The sequence below is a fragment of the Lutra lutra genome, chromosome 17, assembly GCF_902655055.1.
Source record: "Lutra lutra chromosome 17, mLutLut1.2, whole genome shotgun sequence".
Classification (NCBI taxonomy): domain Eukaryota; kingdom Metazoa; phylum Chordata; class Mammalia; order Carnivora; family Mustelidae; genus Lutra; species Lutra lutra.
The window spans coordinates 25,896,158-25,914,193 of NC_062294.1; the positions used below are offsets into that span (position 1 = coordinate 25,896,158).

The 18,036-nt window shown below is 42.8% G+C and overlaps 1 protein-coding gene, 1 non-coding gene and 1 pseudogene across 3 annotated transcripts in view; 2 read left to right on the forward strand and 1 right to left on the reverse strand.

Moving 5' to 3' along the window:
- Window positions 1–18,036, forward strand: part of GOT2 (glutamic-oxaloacetic transaminase 2) — a 29,401-nt gene that overhangs the window by 1,213 nt on the left and 10,152 nt on the right. For both annotated transcript variants that reach the window (XM_047711561.1, XM_047711560.1), the window contains exons 2-4: window positions 12,568–12,724; window positions 14,841–14,969; window positions 17,881–17,940. In XM_047711561.1, the coding sequence (XP_047567517.1) occupies window positions 12,568–12,724; window positions 14,841–14,969; window positions 17,881–17,940 (346 nt within the window). The remainder of the gene's footprint in view (window positions 1–12,567; window positions 12,725–14,840; window positions 14,970–17,880; window positions 17,941–18,036) is intronic.
- LOC125090069 (small nucleolar RNA SNORA38) lies at window positions 5,708–5,829 on the reverse strand. The gene has a single exon (XR_007124176.1). It is a non-coding gene; the product is annotated as a small nucleolar RNA SNORA38 (small nucleolar RNA).
- LOC125089382 (ORM1-like protein 2) lies at window positions 9,489–10,526 on the forward strand (annotated as a pseudogene).

Below are 18,036 nucleotides of genomic sequence, written 5' to 3' on the forward strand. Positions count from 1 at the left end.
TTAATTCACTCAAGAAGGCAATTTGGGGTGTGCCTTGGTGGCTCAGTGGGTTAAGCCTCTGCTTTCGGCTCAGGTCATGATCTCAAGATCCTGGGATCAAGCCCCACATCAGGCTCTGCTCAGCGGGGAGCCTGCTTCCCCCTCTCTCTCCCTGCCTCTCTGCCTACTTGTGATCTCTCTCTCTCTCTTTCTTTGTCAAATAAATAAATAAAATTTAAAAAAAAAAAAAAAGGGCGGAAATTTGGAACAGTATCCTAAAGTACCACGTAATGAGGAACCTAGTCTCCAACTCACCTCCAGCTAGTTACTGGCTACAAGGAGCAAAGCCTTGGCTGTTATGGGTGCCTTGATTGCTTGCATGTGGTCTTCAAGCCAGGGGAACAGTTTGTCCTTTATGCAGCCTCACACTGTTGGCAGTACAGTTTTGCTTGGGCTCTCACATTTTCTCTCTCCCTGATTTAGCTCCTCCTTGGCCCCTTGTCAAGGTATGCTCTTTAAGCCAGCCTATCTAGTGGACCAGATTGAGAGAGGGTTTATCATTTATGCAACTAATATGGAGAAGAGAAAGAGGTGTCTGAAATGATGGGCAAGAGAAAGTCTTTCAACATTGTAGTGATCTTAAAGTAATTACTGTTGTATAGATTTGGTTGGGTGGCTTAAAGCTTAAAGTGCTTTGTGAAAATCCCTATGGGTGTGACCTTTTAGTCATTCTTTGAGTGGCTGACTCACTTTTCTTTTCTGTCTTTTCACAATGAGAATATAAGTTCCGTGAGAGCAGAAACCTTACCAACTTTGTTCACTGATGTAAAGTCTTAAAATTGTTTGAGCATCTGAAGCTGAGAAGGTGTTGTTCAGGTTTAAACAATGATACATGATTGAGTGATAGAGCCAGATTCCGTATCTGGCGGACAGGTAACTGTTCAGACAAGGAAGTGAGAATCTGCATTGCTGCCACTGTGAAAGTGATCTTTACCAAAATCCAAAGCGAAAACATTTAAAATAAACTCAGCTAATTGAAGTTTCTTTTCTTTTTTAAATAGCTCGTTTTGGGGCACCTGGGTGGCTCAGTAGGTTAAAGCCTCTGCCTTCGGCTCAGGTCATGATCCCAGGGTCCTGGGATTGAGCCCTGCATCGGGCTCTCTGCTCAGCGGGGAGCCTGCTTCCCTTCCACTCTCTCTCTGCCTGCCTCTCCGCTTACTTGTGAACTCTGTCTGTCAAATAAATAAAATCTTTAAAAATAAATTAGCTCATTTTACTACAAGTCAACCTTGGCAGTCACTATTCTAAAGAACTGAGGATTTATCCTATGAAATAGTTAATTGGTGTTGGGTCATTTAGATGGAACTCTAAGTTCAAATGTTTCATTTAGGGGCGCCTGGGTGGCTCAGTGGGTTAAGCCGCTGCCTTCGGCTCGGGTCATGATCTCAGGGTCCTGGGATCGAGTCCCACATCGGGCTCTCTGCTCAGCAAGAAGCCTGCTTCCCTCTCTCTCTCTCTCTGCCTGCCTCTCCGTCTACTTGTGATCTCTCTCTGTCAAATAAATAAATAAAATCTTAAAAAAAAAAAATGTTTCATTTAGCTGCATTTTTTAAACAGAAAGCACTCAACATTTAACCTTATCTTCCTGACTGCTGTGAAAACATAGTGACATGAGATCAGCCTTAATCCCAGGTCAATGAAGAAAGGAAAATATGCTCATGTATTTTGATTTATAAAATGATCCGTTCTTAATTACTCTGGTTATTTAATATTTAGTGAAATAACTAAAGGAGTATCATGAGACCTTTTACAAAGGCAGCGTGCTCTCGCTCTCTCAAATAAGAAAAATCTTAAAAAGGGGGGTACTTCTGGGTTATTCAGTTGGTTAAACGTTTGACTCTTGGTTTTTTTTTGCTTGGGTCATGATTTCAGTGTCATGGAATTGAGCCCCATAGTTGGGCTCTACACTCAGTGGAGGGTCTGCCTAAAGAGTCTCTCCCTCTGCACCTCCCTTCCCTCATACTCACTAGCTCGCTCTCAGATAAATGAATAAAAATCTTGGGGGGGGGAGGCAGTGTACAATAGTAGTATAATAATCAGTGCTAGAAATAAGCATTATAGTATCATCTTTGCCATTTTTAGCTCATGATCATGAACAAATTAACTTCTCTCCTTATTTTAAAATAAGAATATGAGGGGCACCTGGGTGGCTCAGTGGGTTGAGCGTCTGCCTTCGGCTCAGGTCATGATCTCAGGGTCCTGGGATCGAGCTCCCTGCTGAGCAGAGAGTCCGCTTCTCCCTCTCCCTCTGACCTTCCTCCGTGCTTGTGCGCTCTCTCTCTCTCTCTCTCTCTGTCTCAAATAAATAAATAAAATCTTAAAAAAAAAAAAAAGAAGAAGAATGTGAGGAAAAGCATATTTTTAAACTACAAAGCACCAGAGAGGTTCCCAGAAAAATTGCAAGGCCTTTGAATTAGAAATATTTTATTTGAATAGTTTTTACCTAACATGTTTTGGTTTGCTGGTCAGCATTGCTCAATGGCTGAGGCTTTGCATTTATGTCCAAAGTACATTGGTAGGAATCAGTTTGTAGGCCACAGGTTATCACCTCAGTTTTGTCCCTAGAACATTCTTGTTTTCATCTATTACTATCCCTTGAAAATATCGTGGTTCTTACATTGTGTGCATAGAGTCTTTACCCTTTTAAGGAATGGAGGATGAAGGGCACAGAGATTCTGAACATGATGTAGAACTAATCGAATCGAGTGTCCCTGCTCCTATATTTAGATTAAGATTCAATATTGTAAAATTGCTTTTAGAATTTTTAAAAGATACCACTTTTTTTTTTAAGATTTTATTATTTGACAGAGATCACAAGTAGGCAGAGAGACAGGCAGAGAGAGAGGGGGAAGCAGGCTCCCTGCTGAGCAGAGAGCCCGATGTGGGGCTGGATCCCAGGACCCTGAGATCATGACCTGAGCTGAAGGAAGAGGCTTTAACCCACTGAGCCACTCAGGCGCTCCAAAAGATAACACTCTTGATGAGATCTCTGCCAGAAAACTCAAGGGTATAGTTTCAGTGAGAATCTCTGTGCTCAATAAACTTTTGAAAGAACTTGATGGGGGTGCCTGGGTGGCTCAGTGGGTTAAGCCTCTGCCTTTGGCTCGGGTCATGATCTCAGGGTCTTGGGATCGAGCTCCATGTCGGGCTCTTTGCTCTGCGGGGAGCCGGCTTCCACCTCTCTCTCTGCCTGCCTCTCTGCCTACTTGTGATCTCTCTCTCTCTCTCTCTCTCTCTCTCTCTGTCAAATAAATCTTTTTTGAAAAAAAAAAAAGAACTTGATGAATAAGTACTTTTCACACCATTTAATAAGAATGGTGCCTTCTGTCCTGTAGCTTGAGGCAGCAATCCTGTCATTGTTGGTTAAAGGCCTTAGAGACAGAGATATCTTTTTTAAAAATGAAAATTGCTTACTGGAAGTTTTCTATAATATGTCCTTGACATTCAAAGTATTCCTTTCACTCATCAGTTAATGACAGTGATGTATAGAGGCAGGTGGCTACATGTCTTCAAGATCTGAATTGTGGGTAGGAAATAAAGGAAGCTTTCTTCAGGCCCAAGTCAGAAGTTGCTTCGAGGTATTTGTTTCTTACTGTTGCTTAGCACTGGAACAGCTAAACAGCCTACAACAATGAAAAAGAAGAGAGGGATTTTGAGTCCTGGCAATAGAGACGGTGAGGAAAAAGGATGGTAATAATGTCCCCCAGGACTGTAGAAAAACTAAGAAGTAATTGAAAAGCAAAAAAGACCTGTATTTGATCATAAAAATTATGACCATATGATTCTTGACTTTTACTTACATACTTGCCTCATCAGACACCATACTCGGGGCACAATAGTTATAAATGAAAGCATAGAAGCAATAATTTAGTAGCAATGATACCAGCTAACAGCAAACACTCACTCTGTTCCAGGCTCTTAGTGTTTTATATTTAATAACTCCCTTCATCCTTCTGGGGCGCCTGGGTGGCTCAGTGGGTTAAAGCCTCTGCCTTCGGCTTAGGTCATGATCCCAGGGTCCTGGGATTGAGCCTGCATTGGGCTCTCCACTCAGCAGGGAGCATGCTTCCCCCTCTCTCTGCCTGCCTGCCTCTCTGTCTACTTATGATCTGTCAGATGAATAAATACAATCTTAAAAAAAACAAAACAAAAAACTCCCTCATCCTTCTAACAACCCTGTAGGATAGGGACTGCTCTGCCCTCACTTTACAGATAAGGAAAGTTGAGATTAGAACTTAATTGGCTTGCCTGTGCTCACCCAAGCTGGTAGGCAGCTGAGCTGTTACTTGAATCCATACAGGTTGCCCAGTACTAACTTTTCTAAGGCAAGCTGATAAAAGCCTGGGAAATCCAAAAATGGAATAATTTATCCTTCATTAACAGAATTAACTATATTTAACAATTACAGCTGCTAACACTCAGGCAGTTTTCAAGGAGTCGGAAGAGCGTAAATTTAACTCTAGTGCTGTCCCGAGCCATCCAGTGTGCCTCATGGAGGAGTGAGGTGCATGAGTGCTCACTGGCCACTGACAAGTTCAACAAGAAAACCATTTTCAAGAAGGAAGTTCTCACTGAGCTTGTCAGCATGGTGAGCACAGAGAACTCTCACTGTGCTGTGTAAAACATTTGATTGGTTAAGATGGCTTCCCTAGCTTCCACCTGTCACTTCAACACCCCCCCTCACCAAGCTCTTTTTCACCTTTAACCTTTATTCTTACGTTTGTGCTGGGAGTGCCTTGTTTCCTTCTGTCATCCTTAGCACTCACCTCATATGTCACCTCCTCCTGGAAGCCTCCCTAAGCCTGTTCTTTCTCTCCCTTTCCCAGGTTTTTAGGGCCTGTCCTCAAGGCTATGAAAAATAATATTCTGTGCTCTGAGCCTGACTTTATCACTGTAGCCCCCCCCACTGCAGCCTGCATTGTTTAGAACTCCCTGGGGGTCACCCCCCCTGGGCTAATGCAGTTGTGAGGGGTGGTTTTACTCTTCTTTATATTCCCAGCTCTTCGCACATAGCACATGCTCAGTGACTGGGACTTAGGAGATCATAAAGACTTTGTTTTCCATGATATGAAACTGTAAAAAGTTTTTTGCTTATTTGCCATGAAGAAAAGGAGTAGAATAATCTTTTTTTCAGAACAGTAATTCACCAGGAGTAAAACCTCAGTTTTGATATATTAATGCTGCCTGGTGCCAAGAGAGTGTTTATTGGAAACATGAATGGAGCTCCTTGGGTGCCCTCTTAGAAATTTCAAAGTAGTTTTAGGTGAAAGATAGCCTGAAAGTTTATGTTTTCTATATTTAGGATTCAATATGGGAAGGCCAAATTAAAAAAAAAAACTGTTAGTTATTTGATCACTTGATTAAGATTGTGAGTGCCTGAGAATTAATCACTATTTATGTATTTAATTAAAATGACAGAACTTTAAACATGTAACATGATTATGAAACCATTTCATATGTGAGGAACTATGTTTTGTGTTTTGTTTTTTCCTTTAACAGGGACATAGGAGAGTCAACACAAAGCATAGAGAAGTATTTTAGTAAAACAAAGAATCTCCACTACCTAGGCAGATTACACAGGAGGTAAAAAAAATTACGTTTTGTGTTACAGGTAAAGTCATTAATCACTTAACCAAGGAAGACTGAGCAAACTTTTTTTTTTTTCCTTCCCTGTTGTATGGTTCATCCTGAGCCTGCAGGGAGCAAGCTGGCCCCAGACTTCTCCAGGTCCGCATTTTTTTGCCTCCAATTCTTACGTGTCCAAAGATAGGACACACCTTTGCAGGTGGGAAGACTGAGCAACTTTTATGTTAACACCTGGGTGGCTCAGTTGGTTGAGTGTCTGCCTTTGGCTCAGGTCATGATTCCAGGCTTCCAGGATCAAGCCCCACGTCGGGCTCTTTGCTCAGCAGGGAATCTGCTTCTCCTTCTCCCTGCTGCCCTCCCTGCTTGTACTCTATTTCTCAAATACATAAATAAAATCTTTCATTGCTTTTCCGACTCAGTTCTAATGAATCAAGACAAAATTCATTTTCCAAGTTTTGTCCTTAAATGCTCTTTCATATTTATTTAGAACAAGCTGATACTTGAACACAGTGTAACAGTTTCTGAGTTTTATTTTCTGATACAGTAAAATATTGGTGTTATACTACACATAAATAAAAGCTGTTTCAGGCCCTCAACAAGTTTAAAGAATAAAAAAGGATCCAAAGACCAAAATGTTTGAGGACCTCTGCTTTAGGACAACACAGTTTTTTTTTCCTTGGAAAACAAAAACATATACAACATTGCATATCTCTGTCACAGTTGATCCTTCCATATTGTCCACCACTCGTTAATAATAACTTTTAACCAAAGTAACTTCCTTTTCACAGACAAAACCGAAGGGAGGGCTCTAATGTTAGTCTTACACAAGCATTTTAGGAGACCAGTTGACACACGTAGTTCAGCTTCTAGAGCCACACATATATCCTTTTTAAACTTTCTATGTATATATATACGTATATGTATATGTGTATATATATATTTTTTCTCCTTAAAATGACAACAAAGAACATGTTCACTAAAGTGACCCAAAGCTCTGGACTTCTAGTTCCCAGAACTGTGAGAAAATAAGTTTCTGTTTAACCTCCCCACAAAAAAATTGTTTTAATTAATAAAATCACCCAAGGCTATAACCTCTCAAGCACATATAAAAATAGGAAATAAAATAAATAAAAATTATGCTTAGTAATCAGTGTGTCTATATCCTGTCTTTCTTAGAAATTATCTAGGTTTCCAATAATTAACCCATTAATTAATTCATAATTATATTCGTCTAAGATTTTAAGTTACTTAAAGATCTTGGAAATTATCTTCAAGCAAACAGAAAATAAAATGACTGTTCTCCTAACCACCCATAACTCCAGTCTAATGAGCAAAATATCAAAGTCCAATAGAGGGATATCCTGTAGTATGCCTGGCCAGTACTCCCCAAAACTGTCAGAGTGATCAAAAACAAGAAGTGTCTATGGGGCGCCTGGGTGGCTCAGTGGGTTAAGCCGCTGCCTTCGGCTCAGGTCATGATCCCAGGTCCTGGGTTCGAGCCCCACATCGGGCTTTCTGCTCAGCGGGGAGCCTGCTTCCTCCTCTCTCTCTGCCTGCCTCTCTGCTTACTTGTGATTTCTCTCTGTCAAATAAATAAATAAAATCTTTAAAAAAAAAAAAAAAAAAAAAAACAAGAAGTGTCTAAAACTGCCACCATGAAGAACAGCCCAAGGAGACATGACAAGTGAATGCAATATGATATCCTGGGTGGACCTTATAGAACAGAAATAGGACATTGGGTGAAAACTGAAGAAATCTGAATAAAGTGTGGATTTAATAATGTGTCAATATTGGTTCATTACTTGTAACAAATGTACTCTACTAATATAAAATGTAAGTAATAAGAGGGAATTCTTGGTGGGGGAGCAGATGTTGGGAACTCTATAGCAGCTGCTTAATTTTCTGTAAATCTCAAATTCTTCTGTGGGATGCCTGAGTGGCTCAGTCAGCTAAGCATCTGGCTTCATTCAGCTCACGTCATGATCCTAGGATCCTGGGATTGAGCCTCGCATCGGGCTCTCTGCTTAGAAGGGAATATGCTTCTCCTTTTCCCTCTCTCACTCTCAAATAAATAAAATCTTTCTTAAAAAAATAAAGTTTCTAAAAAATTTAACCTACTGGGGTGCCTGGGTTACTCAGTCTAAGGTTAAGCCTCCAACTCTTGGTTTCAGCTTAGATGTTGATCTTGGGGTCATGAGTTAAGGCCCACATTGGGGTCCATGCTGGGGGTAAAGTCTATGAATGAATGAAGCTAATAAAAGAGAAAAAATAGGGGCACCTGGGTTGTTCAGTCAGCATCTGCCTTGGGCTCAGGTAATGATCTCAGGGTCCTCAGATAAAGCCCCACGGCTGGCTCCCTGCTCAGCAGGGAGTCTCCTCCCTCTTTCCCTCCCCTCACTTGTGTACCCTCCTTCCTCTCTCTCTCCTCAAATAAATAAAAATCTTTTAAAAAGGGGACTCCTTGGGCGCCTGCGTGGCTCAGTTGGTTGGGCGACTGCCTTCGGCTCAGGTCATGATCCCGGACTTCCAGGATCGAGTCCCACATCGGGCTCCCGGCTCCTTGTGGAGTCCGCTTCTCCCTCTGACCTCCTCCTCTCTCATGCTCTCTCTCACTCATTTTCTCTCAAATAAATAAATAAAAGGGGGCTCTTGGGTGGCTCAGTCAGTTAAGTGTCTGCCTTCAGCTTCGGTCATAATCTCAGGCTCCATCTCAGGATGGACTATAGGCTCCCCTGCTTGGCAGGGAACCTGCTTCTCCATCTGCCTGCCTCTCCCCTGCTTGTGGTTGCTCACTTCTCTCTCTCTCTTTCTCTTTGACAAATAAATAAAATCTTAAAAAAAAAAAAAAGCATGTTAGCTTATAGTCCAGTAAACCAATGTAAATTTAGGAAAAGCAAAGCCACATAGAATAAAATGTATGCTTGTATCATACTTAACATGAATAAGTTAAAGACATAACTAGTTCTATTAAATCAGTTAAACTAGGGGTGCCTGGGTGGCTCAGTGGGTTGGGCCGCTGCCTTCGGCTCAGGTCATGATCTCAGGGTCCTGGGATCCAGTCCCACATCGGGCTCTCAGCTCAGCAGGGAGCCTGCTTCCCTCTCCCTCTCTCTCTGCCTGCCTCTCTGCCTACTTGTGATCTCTGTCAAATAAATAAATAAAACCTTTAAAAAAAAATCAGTTAAACTAGTCTCAAAGGGGTTTATATGACTGATGTGAACTTGAATTTTTTAAACATTTCCGAGTTAGTTTCTTTAAGAAAAAAACTTTTGTCTAGCACATTTAAAGTACTAGAAATACAGTCTCTATTATACAGTCAGAACAGAGCACCTTTGAGATTTTTTAAGTGGAGCCCAATGTAGGACTTGAACTCAGGACCCTGAGATCGAAACCTGAGCTGAGTTCAAAAGTCAGGCCCTTGATGGACTGAACCACCCAGGTTCCCCAAGATTTTTATGATCTAAATTTATCAGTGCCCGACAGAGCTGGAAAACATTTCACATTCAGACACTCAGAAGGAAAACAAAAAAACCCATAGAGGTCTTATAGCTCTATAAGTCTACAGCTTTGGCCGCAGAGCAAGAGTAAACACAAATGAAAACCTCACAATTCTGATAAAGAGCTGCAAAAAAAAAATTTTTTTTTAAGATTTTATTAGGGAGGGGCGCCTGGGTGGCTCAGTTGGTTAAGCAATTGCCTTCGGCTCAGGTCTTGATCCTGGAGTCCTAGGATTGAGTCCCACATCAGGCTCCCTGCTCGGCAGGGAGTCTGCTTCTCCCGCTGACCTCTCTTCTCTCATGCTTTCTCTGTCTCTCTCAAATAAAATCATTTTAAAAATTAAAAATAAGATTTTATTAGGTAATCTCTATACCCACCGTGAGACTCAGACCCACCCACCACCCCAGGATCAAGAGTCCCATGCTCTACCAACTGAGCCAGCCAGGCACAGCAGAGCTGCAAAATTCTTGATTTAAGCTTCAAATAAACAAAATCAAACAACAAACCAGATTATGCATCATCTCTCACCCAACAGAGAATAGATCTCTGCTACCCATTTTCAGAGATTACTGAATGATGAGATCATAAAGCCAGATTTACCATCATTGCTGCTGATGAGGACTGGCTTATCGGCCTTAGGTGAACCGGAAACAAAGCCCCAGATTAGTAGCGGTAGGAAACAAGCCAGAGAAACAGTTTTTGCCTCAGGCTCCTTCCTGGAGACCACAGGTGTGGAAGCCAGTGCCCTGCCTCTGCTGGAGGGGCTTCTGAACCCAGGAGAATGAAGGTTGGGGTGGCACACAGCAAAGTAAACCCCAGCGCTTGTGATGAACAGTCAGGGCATCTGGCTGGCCTACATTGTCTTGGTAGGACTGCCTCATGTTCTACTCCGCATTCCTGTTGTCTGGACCTGACTGGTGCCATCCATAACTTGGCTGTGGTGTCGTCTCAATATACAGTGAAAGGGACACCCTTTAAAACCCCTCACTAAGGGGTGACACACTGGGAACAGATGGACTGTAGGCTCCAGTTTACCTCTTCCTGCAAATTCCTCAGCGTTTCTCCCCCTGTCCTCTACCTCCTGGCCAGTTTCTGCACCTCATCTGCACAGCCTCATTGCTCAGCATACTGCTGCCTAAATTACCCAGTTCCATGGGCTTCGTGTCTTTGGCATCAACAAATACTGAGGGATGGGGCTGGGGATAACACTGGACCAAAGGGCTAGAACATCCTTTCCTTCTCCATATGTATAACCTTTTATATGTTAAAGCCTGAAAGCTCTACAACTTTGGCTAACCTTTGTCTTCCCAGGGAAGAGAACAGATTAGAAAATAGGGCTCCCTGGGCCCAGCCCTGCCAAGAGCAGGTTTCTTGGAATCAGGAAAAGCAGGAAAGATAAAGGCCAAATCGCTCCCCCACCACACACACACACAGATGCACGCACGCACGCACGCACGCCATGTTTGGGCAGCTTGTTTGCTGATTAAGTTTTTCCAGATCAGCCACCCCCACCACCTTCCAGCTCTGTTTGCTGTGTGTTTTCCTTTTAATAAAGGTAATTTTGAGAGGCACCTGGGTGGCTCAATGAGTTAAAGCCTCTGCTTTCGGCTCCGGTCATGATCCCAGGGTCCTGGGATTGAGCCCCACATCGGGCTCTCTGCTCCGCGGGGAGCTTGCTTCCTCCTCTCTCTCTCTCTGCCTGTCTCTCTGCCTGCTTGTGATCTCTGTCAAATAAATAAAATCTTTAAAAAAAAAGGTAATTTTGAGGGGCACCTGGGTGGCTCAGTTGGTGATGTGTCCCAGGTCTTGATTTCGACTCAGGTCATGATCTCAGTCGTGAGATTGAGCCCCATGTCAGGCTCGGCGCTGGGTGTGAAGCTTACTTAAGACTTTCTCCCTCTGCCCCTCCCCTACACCCCCCCAACACTCTAAAAAAAAATGTAATTTTTTTTCCCAAATATAAAGTTATTTTTCAGAGAGAGCATAAGCAGGGGGAGCAGCACTTGGAGGGAGAAGCAGGCTCCCTCCTGAGCAAGGAGCCCATTGTGGGACTCAGTCCCAGAACCCTGGGTTCATGACCTGAGCAGAAGGCAGATGCTTAACTGACTGAGCCACCTAGGGTCCCAAGAAAATAAAGTTCTGTTGCCTCTTGAGATTACCTCAGGACACCAAGGAAAGATGAAGTGTACTTCCCTAACAAGATAGTTCACCTGGCCCAGGTGGATGACCCCCCCCCACCCCAAGACTGTTAAGGGATAATTTTTTAAAACACTTTTATTCAAATTCAATTAATTAACATATAATGTATTATTGGTTTCAGAGGTACAGGCCTGCGATTCATCAGTCTTCTATAACAGTGCGCATTACATCACATGCTGTCCTTAATGTCCATTATCCAGTTACCCCATCCCCTCACCCCCCTCCCCAGGGGATAATTTTTTAAGGCAAAATCATGACTCTTATAAATACAGAATAATAAACATTGTCCAGCATTTTAATTAAGTAGTGAGAGGATGAATAGGTTGTTACAAGTAGTTTTTGCTGATTTTTAATTCCGAAATACTTCGAAATTCTGTCTTCCTCTCTGCCCCTCCTGCCTTGTCCTGGTTTAGGCCCCAATCCCTTTGTCTCTTTTGCTAAGTAATGAACCAGTGATCCTTCTGCATCCGCTCTTAACACTCTACCTTCAGTACCCTACCTTGTGACCAGATGGGCTCTAAAAAGGCAAGGCTGTTCATGTCCCTCCACTTACCTGATCAACCCGCCTCCCCCTGCCCCCCAAAAAACTTCAATAACTGTACATGTTCTCACTATATCCAAGCTGGAACACGGGAACCTGTGTTTTTAACAACCTCTGCAAATGCTACCCTTTAACAAGTTTGAGAACAGGCTAAAACCCAAGCACCTTTGCGGGGAGGGAGGTTAGGGGTAGTCACGTAATATTCAAGGACCGAGCAAGCAATGGTCCCTGCTTGCTTCTCTTTTTTTTTTTTTTTTTAATTTAATTGACAGACCGCACTAGTAGGCAGAGAGGCGGGCAGAGAGAGAGGAAGGGAAGCAGGCTCCCCGCCGAAGCAGAGAGCCTGATGTGGGACTCGATCCCAGGACCCCGGGATCACGACCTGAGCTGAAGGCAGCAGCTTAACCCCCTGAGCCACCCAGGTACCCCTTGCTTGCCTCTCTTATGTTATCTTTTACCACTCTCAGTTTCTCACAGCCAAATTACGTGAAATAGTCTTTGCCTGGGAATTTAGATCAGATTTGGACCGTGAAAGCCTACATATGCACCCTGTCCTCCCCAGGATGATTGGGGTGTCCCTCTTCTGCTCCTCATTGCATTTGCATTTGGTCTTCTGCCCTCCTCTGCAAAGTGCTCTGGCAGATTTGAGATGTCTCTGGCCATGGAAATCCAGCTACTGTATTTTCTTTTATTTCTCATTTCAGCTCTTGGTGGACCCATGTGGAAATGGGGCCCCCAGATCCCATCCTGGGAGTCACGGAAGCCTTTAAGAGAGACACCAACAGCAAAAAGATGAATCTGGGAGTTGGTGCCTACCGGGATGATAATGGAAAGCCATATGTGCTCCCCAGTGTCCGGAAGGTGAGTTTGCCATCTATCCCCTGCCTTCTTGGGATGGATCAACTGAAGAGAGCTCCTGGAGAATGGCAGAAAGAGTGCCAGGCTGGGAGTTGGGAGACCTGGTTCCAGTTCTGGCACCGGCTGCTTAAATCACTCGGGTTTCTGGGCTCAGTGCTCCTTGCTGTAAAAGTGACAGATTGGAACTATGTGATCTTTCTCAAGATTGAACTTAAGTAGAATCACTTAAGTGATTTTCTGTAAAGCAGGCATAGTGTCATGTTTAATCCTGAGGGTGCACAAAAGGACCAAGAATTTAAACATTGCCGCTTGGTAATAAGAATAGCCCTTTGTGGATGAGGGTTACTGCCATTATTCCATTTCTCTCATGTTGATGGCCTTAATAAGCTCTCCCACACAGGCATGCTCTGTCCCTTCATACTGAACTACAGAATAATTCGCTTTATTTTTGTGATATTTTTATCACTGTTCTTTCTGTTGGTAATCCCTATAACTTTAAATAGTTAATTCCCTTAGAACAGTTTTTTTTTTTTTAAGGAAAGTATGAGTTCCTTTTCCATCTACACCTCCTCTGTTGATATATGAATGCTTTGTCACTTCTGAAAATGGGCTGGTGATGCATCCTTCCTCCATAGAGCAGAACTGGGCACTGTGAGTGAAAGTTACAAAGGAATACTTCCGGGTCAGAGTACAACACTCCGTAATCATCTGAGCTGACCGCCCTGAAACCGGCGGGCTCAGGCCCTCAGGAGCCAGTGAAGTAAGAACATGGGCAGAATGAACCCCTGAAAGAAGTCTGTGGGAGTGTGAGTTAAGGGTCACCTCTAGAGCTCTCAGAGTAGACAAAAAGGGTTCGAGAAACCATTGTGATGAGAAGACCTATTGAAAACTGCTGACTGCTGGGTCTTAGGTCATGCAGGGATTGCCTTGGTCTCAGTCTGACAGTTGGAAGTATTCAGCAAGGATTAGTCCACTGGTTTGCAAGCTGGAATACCACCACACGCTTCCGTGCACTCCTTTGTCAGGTCTTCAGCCAGTCGTGAGAGTTGTAGCAACAGTTGTCAACAGATGAAGAAACTGAGGCTCAGGAAGGTTACTAATTTGAGTTGCTCCGGGTCACACAACTAGTGAGGGTTGATCTCACCTCTGTCTCCAAAGCAGAAGAGATGTGGCTAGTACAATTAACTCTTTGAAGTTCCTAGACTGGCATTATACCTTGAAATACTTTCTTTCTTTCTTTCTTTTTTTTTTTTATTTATTTATTTGACAGAAATCACAAGCAGGTAGAGGAGGCAGGCAGAGAGAGGAGGAAGCAGGCTCCCTGCCGAGCAGAGAGCCCGATGCGGGGCTCGATCCCAGGACCCTGGGATCATGACCCGAGCCGAAGGCAGAGGCCTTAACCCACTGAGCCACCCAGGTGCCCCTTGAAATACTTTCTTATGTATTTAGTTTGATTTTATCATCTTATATCTCTTTTAAGTGTTGCTCATAAACCTTGTTCTTGTGCATTCCAGGAATGCCGTATATTAAATATTAACCAAGAAAACATTGTGTAGGGGCGCCTGGGTGGCTCAGTGGGTTAAGCCGCTGCCTTCGGCTCAGGTCATGATCTCGGAGTCCTGGGATCGAGTCCCACATCGGGCTCTCTGCTCAGCAGGGAGCCTGCTTCCTCCTGTCTCTCTGCCTGCCTCTCTGCCTGCTTGTGATCTCTGTCTGTCAAATAAATAAATAAAATCTTTAAAAAAAAAAAAAAGAAAGAAAACATTGTGTACCCATCCATGTAAAACCTAACTGTAAAAAAAATACAATTTTTAAAATCACAAATATTTGTGTTCTACATTATAAAATACCAAGTATTCTTTTTTTTTTTCTGTAGGTTTTTTTTTTTTTTTTTTTTTTTTTTTTTTGGTGTATATTTTCAAATTTTTATTTAAATTCCAGTTAACATACAGTGTCATATTAGTTTCAGGTGTAGTACTTAGCCTTTTTCTTGAACAGTATTTCCGAATAAAAACAAGGCTTTACTTCCTTTAAACTAAATTTATTGAACATTAAATATTAATCATCGTAATTCCAGGTAAGGAGAAGAAACTAAGCAGATACCTTTTCTCTTGTCTAGGCAGAGGCCCAGATTGCTGCAAAAAATTTGGACAAAGAATATCTGCCCATCGCAGGACTTGCTGAGTTTTGTAAGGCATCTGCAGAGCTGGCCCTGGGTGAGAACAACGAAGTGTTGAAAAGTAGCCGGGTAAGCAGAGCAGACTCTGCCATCATACAGAGTCTGTTTTTAAATATAACAGTTTGAACAAATTTGAAATAATTTAAATAAGTAAGATCTATCACTTTGTGTGTGATAATGATTTTGAGGTGACCACACTATTGCTAAAATCTCTTCTTGAGAGAGTAAGTTGGTACTTATAAATTAAAAGATTTCATGTAGGGGCGCCTGGGTGGCTCAGTGGGTTTAAGCCTCTGCCTTCAGCTCAGATTTTATTTTATAGAAAATAAAATTGATTTTATTTTATAGAAAATAAAATTGATTTTATTTTATAGAAAATAAAATTGATTTTATTTTATATTAAAAAAATAAAATATATTTATTTTATATTTAAAAAATAAAATATATTTATTTATAAAATAAAATAAATTTCATGTAACACCCACTCCAAAAAGGTAGCAATAATCTTGAAGGTGGAATAGTAATTTGACTCAAGAGTTGACCCTGCTCTGTGTGCTTATGTTCACTTTATACTGAATATGCTTTAGAAATGCCAAACTATGGGGTGCCTGGGTGGCTCAGTGGGTTAAGCCTCTGCCTTTAGCTCAGGTCATGATCTCGGGGTCCTGGGATCGAGCCCCGTATCGGGCTCTCTGCTCAGTAAGGAGCCTGCTTCCCCCTCTCTCTCAGCCTGCTGCTCTGCCTACTTGCGATCTCTGTCAAATAAATAAATAAAATCTTAAAAAAAAAAAAAAATGCCAAACTAGGTGCAACTGGGTGGCTCAGTCGTTTCGGTGTCTGCCTTCAGCTCAGGTCGTGGTCCTAGGGCCTGGGATTGAGCCCTGCCTCAGACTCTCTGCTCGGTGGGGAACCTGCTTCTCCTTCCCCCTCTGCCTCTTCCCTCTGCTCATTCTCACTCTGTCTCAAATGAGTAAATAAATCTTAAAAAAAAAAAGAAGAAGAAGAAGAAATGCCAAACTATGCCCAGTTTTAGGCCTATAATTAGCCGCTACTCTCATGTTCTCAGCTTCCAGCTCAGATGGAAGAAGCACACAGGCACGTCTCTTGGGGCCAGGACCAGCCTGCACTCCTCCGCTGCCCCTTCACAGCCAGTTTAGACATTAAAAGAAGGCAGCTCTTCTCCCTTCCTGCTGCCTCCCTTGTCTCTCGGGTCCAGAAGAGCATCGTGCAGCCGTGACAGGGGGAGCACACATATCTCCCTGGGGGTTCTCTTATGGCAGAAGAAGATGGTACTGTACACAGACTTCGCACAAGTAGATGTCTGTGTGCACCCCCAGAAAATGCACAGGCTCAGCCCTTCCTGTAGAAGAGGAGCAAGCCCGAGGTGGCTGGGATGCCTCCAGGCCATTCAATAGCACAGTGAAGCGGGGGCCTCGAGCACCATAGTTCACTTTCCTTTGAAACAAATGTTTATTAATGGATACATTTGTATGTTTAAATATTTGTTTTCCTGGGCAAGTCCCGAGAAAAACAAAGTAGCAGTGCTAAGCCAACATTTCTCCCCTTCTGCCCAGGAGACCAGAATAAATAACAGTTTATTCACAAGGCTGGTCTAAGTCCACAGGTTAGATCAGGAACTCAAGAGTAAAGCTACAACCTCCTACTGAGACAGTAATGATCCTGATCCACAGTTTGATTGATATCCGTGCAATCAACCACCTATTAACCCCTCATGAAACCTTCCATTTTTTTCTGTAATTTTTGCTTATCTCTCTCTGTCTAGCTAAAGTAACATCAGCTTGTCTCATAAATTGCTGTGCCTTTATGAATTATTAGTATTATCAGATCCACAGTTAGGTTTGTTTGGTTTTTTTGGGGGGTCTTCTAAAGATTTTATTTATTTTTTTTTTAAAGATTTCATTTATTTATTTGACAAGACAGAGATCACAAGTAGGTAGAGAGGCAGGCAGGGAGAGAGAGGAGGAAGCAGGCTCCCTGCTGAACAGAGAGCCTGATGTAGGGCTTGATCCCAAGACCCTGAGCTCATGACCTGAGCTGAAGGCAGAGGCTTAACCCACTGAGCCACCCAGGCGCGCCAAGATTTTATTTTTTAAGTAACCATTTCACCCACTGTGGGGCTCAAACAACCCCAAGATCAAGAGTCCCAAGCTCTACCAACTGAGCCCGCCAGTTTCCCCCACAGTTAGATTTTTATTTCTGTCACGGCAAAGTTCGCAGGGACAAACTTTGTTTTATAAAGAGTTTGTTACGCTCTCCCCCCACCCCACCCGTTTCTTCTCCTGCCCCCCAGGCCAGAAAATAAGTTCATGTTTAAGAGAACCTTAAACATCTATAATGCCATAGAAAAAAGAATCTGTGATTTCTTATTCCTTAAAGTTGACTGATTCGAAGAAACAGATTACCTCAGGCACCTTCCTGTTACTCAAAAGATAATGTTTTCAGATTATGAAAACTCAGAGAATGGAACTTCTGAGCCTTTAAAATGTAGTGATCCTTATTATTCTCATAATAATAAGTTGACTTGCTTTTCAAGGAACTTTGATGTTCAAGAATCATTCAGTAATGTAGTGACTTTTCTTAGTGTCCTTTTTTCTCTGTATAAATGAACCCTTTCTCATGTGGGGGGAGCAATTGTGTCCTGAACATTTCTCCTACTATACAGTAAGATACGGATAACAAGCCGTGAGGAGTTAACTTCTCGGTCAGCAAAGATGTTGGAAACTGAAGAGATGGCTCTTTTGAGAACTCACAAGGAGAGTCAGTCTGTCTCTTAGCAAATTGGGAAATGAAACAGTAGTGCTATTCTCTCATTTCCCAGGACCATTTGAAACATCTTCAGTTTTTGAAGCAGGAAGGAGACTGAGTGTACAGAGCAGTGCCTCTCTGGGCTTTGGCCTCAGTTCTGTTATGGGCCTGTAGAGAGTATCACACCTCACTGACCGTGCTCTCTCTCTTTCAGTATGTCACCGTGCAGACCATTTCTGGAACTGGGGCCTTGAGGATCGGAGCCAGTTTTCTGGTGAGTCTGGAAGCTGCTTCAGGGATGAGCCATAAGAGAGTCTGTAAGTTAAGGATGGTGGGGTTTCCTATTGCCTGTGTGTTTGATGACCTCTCT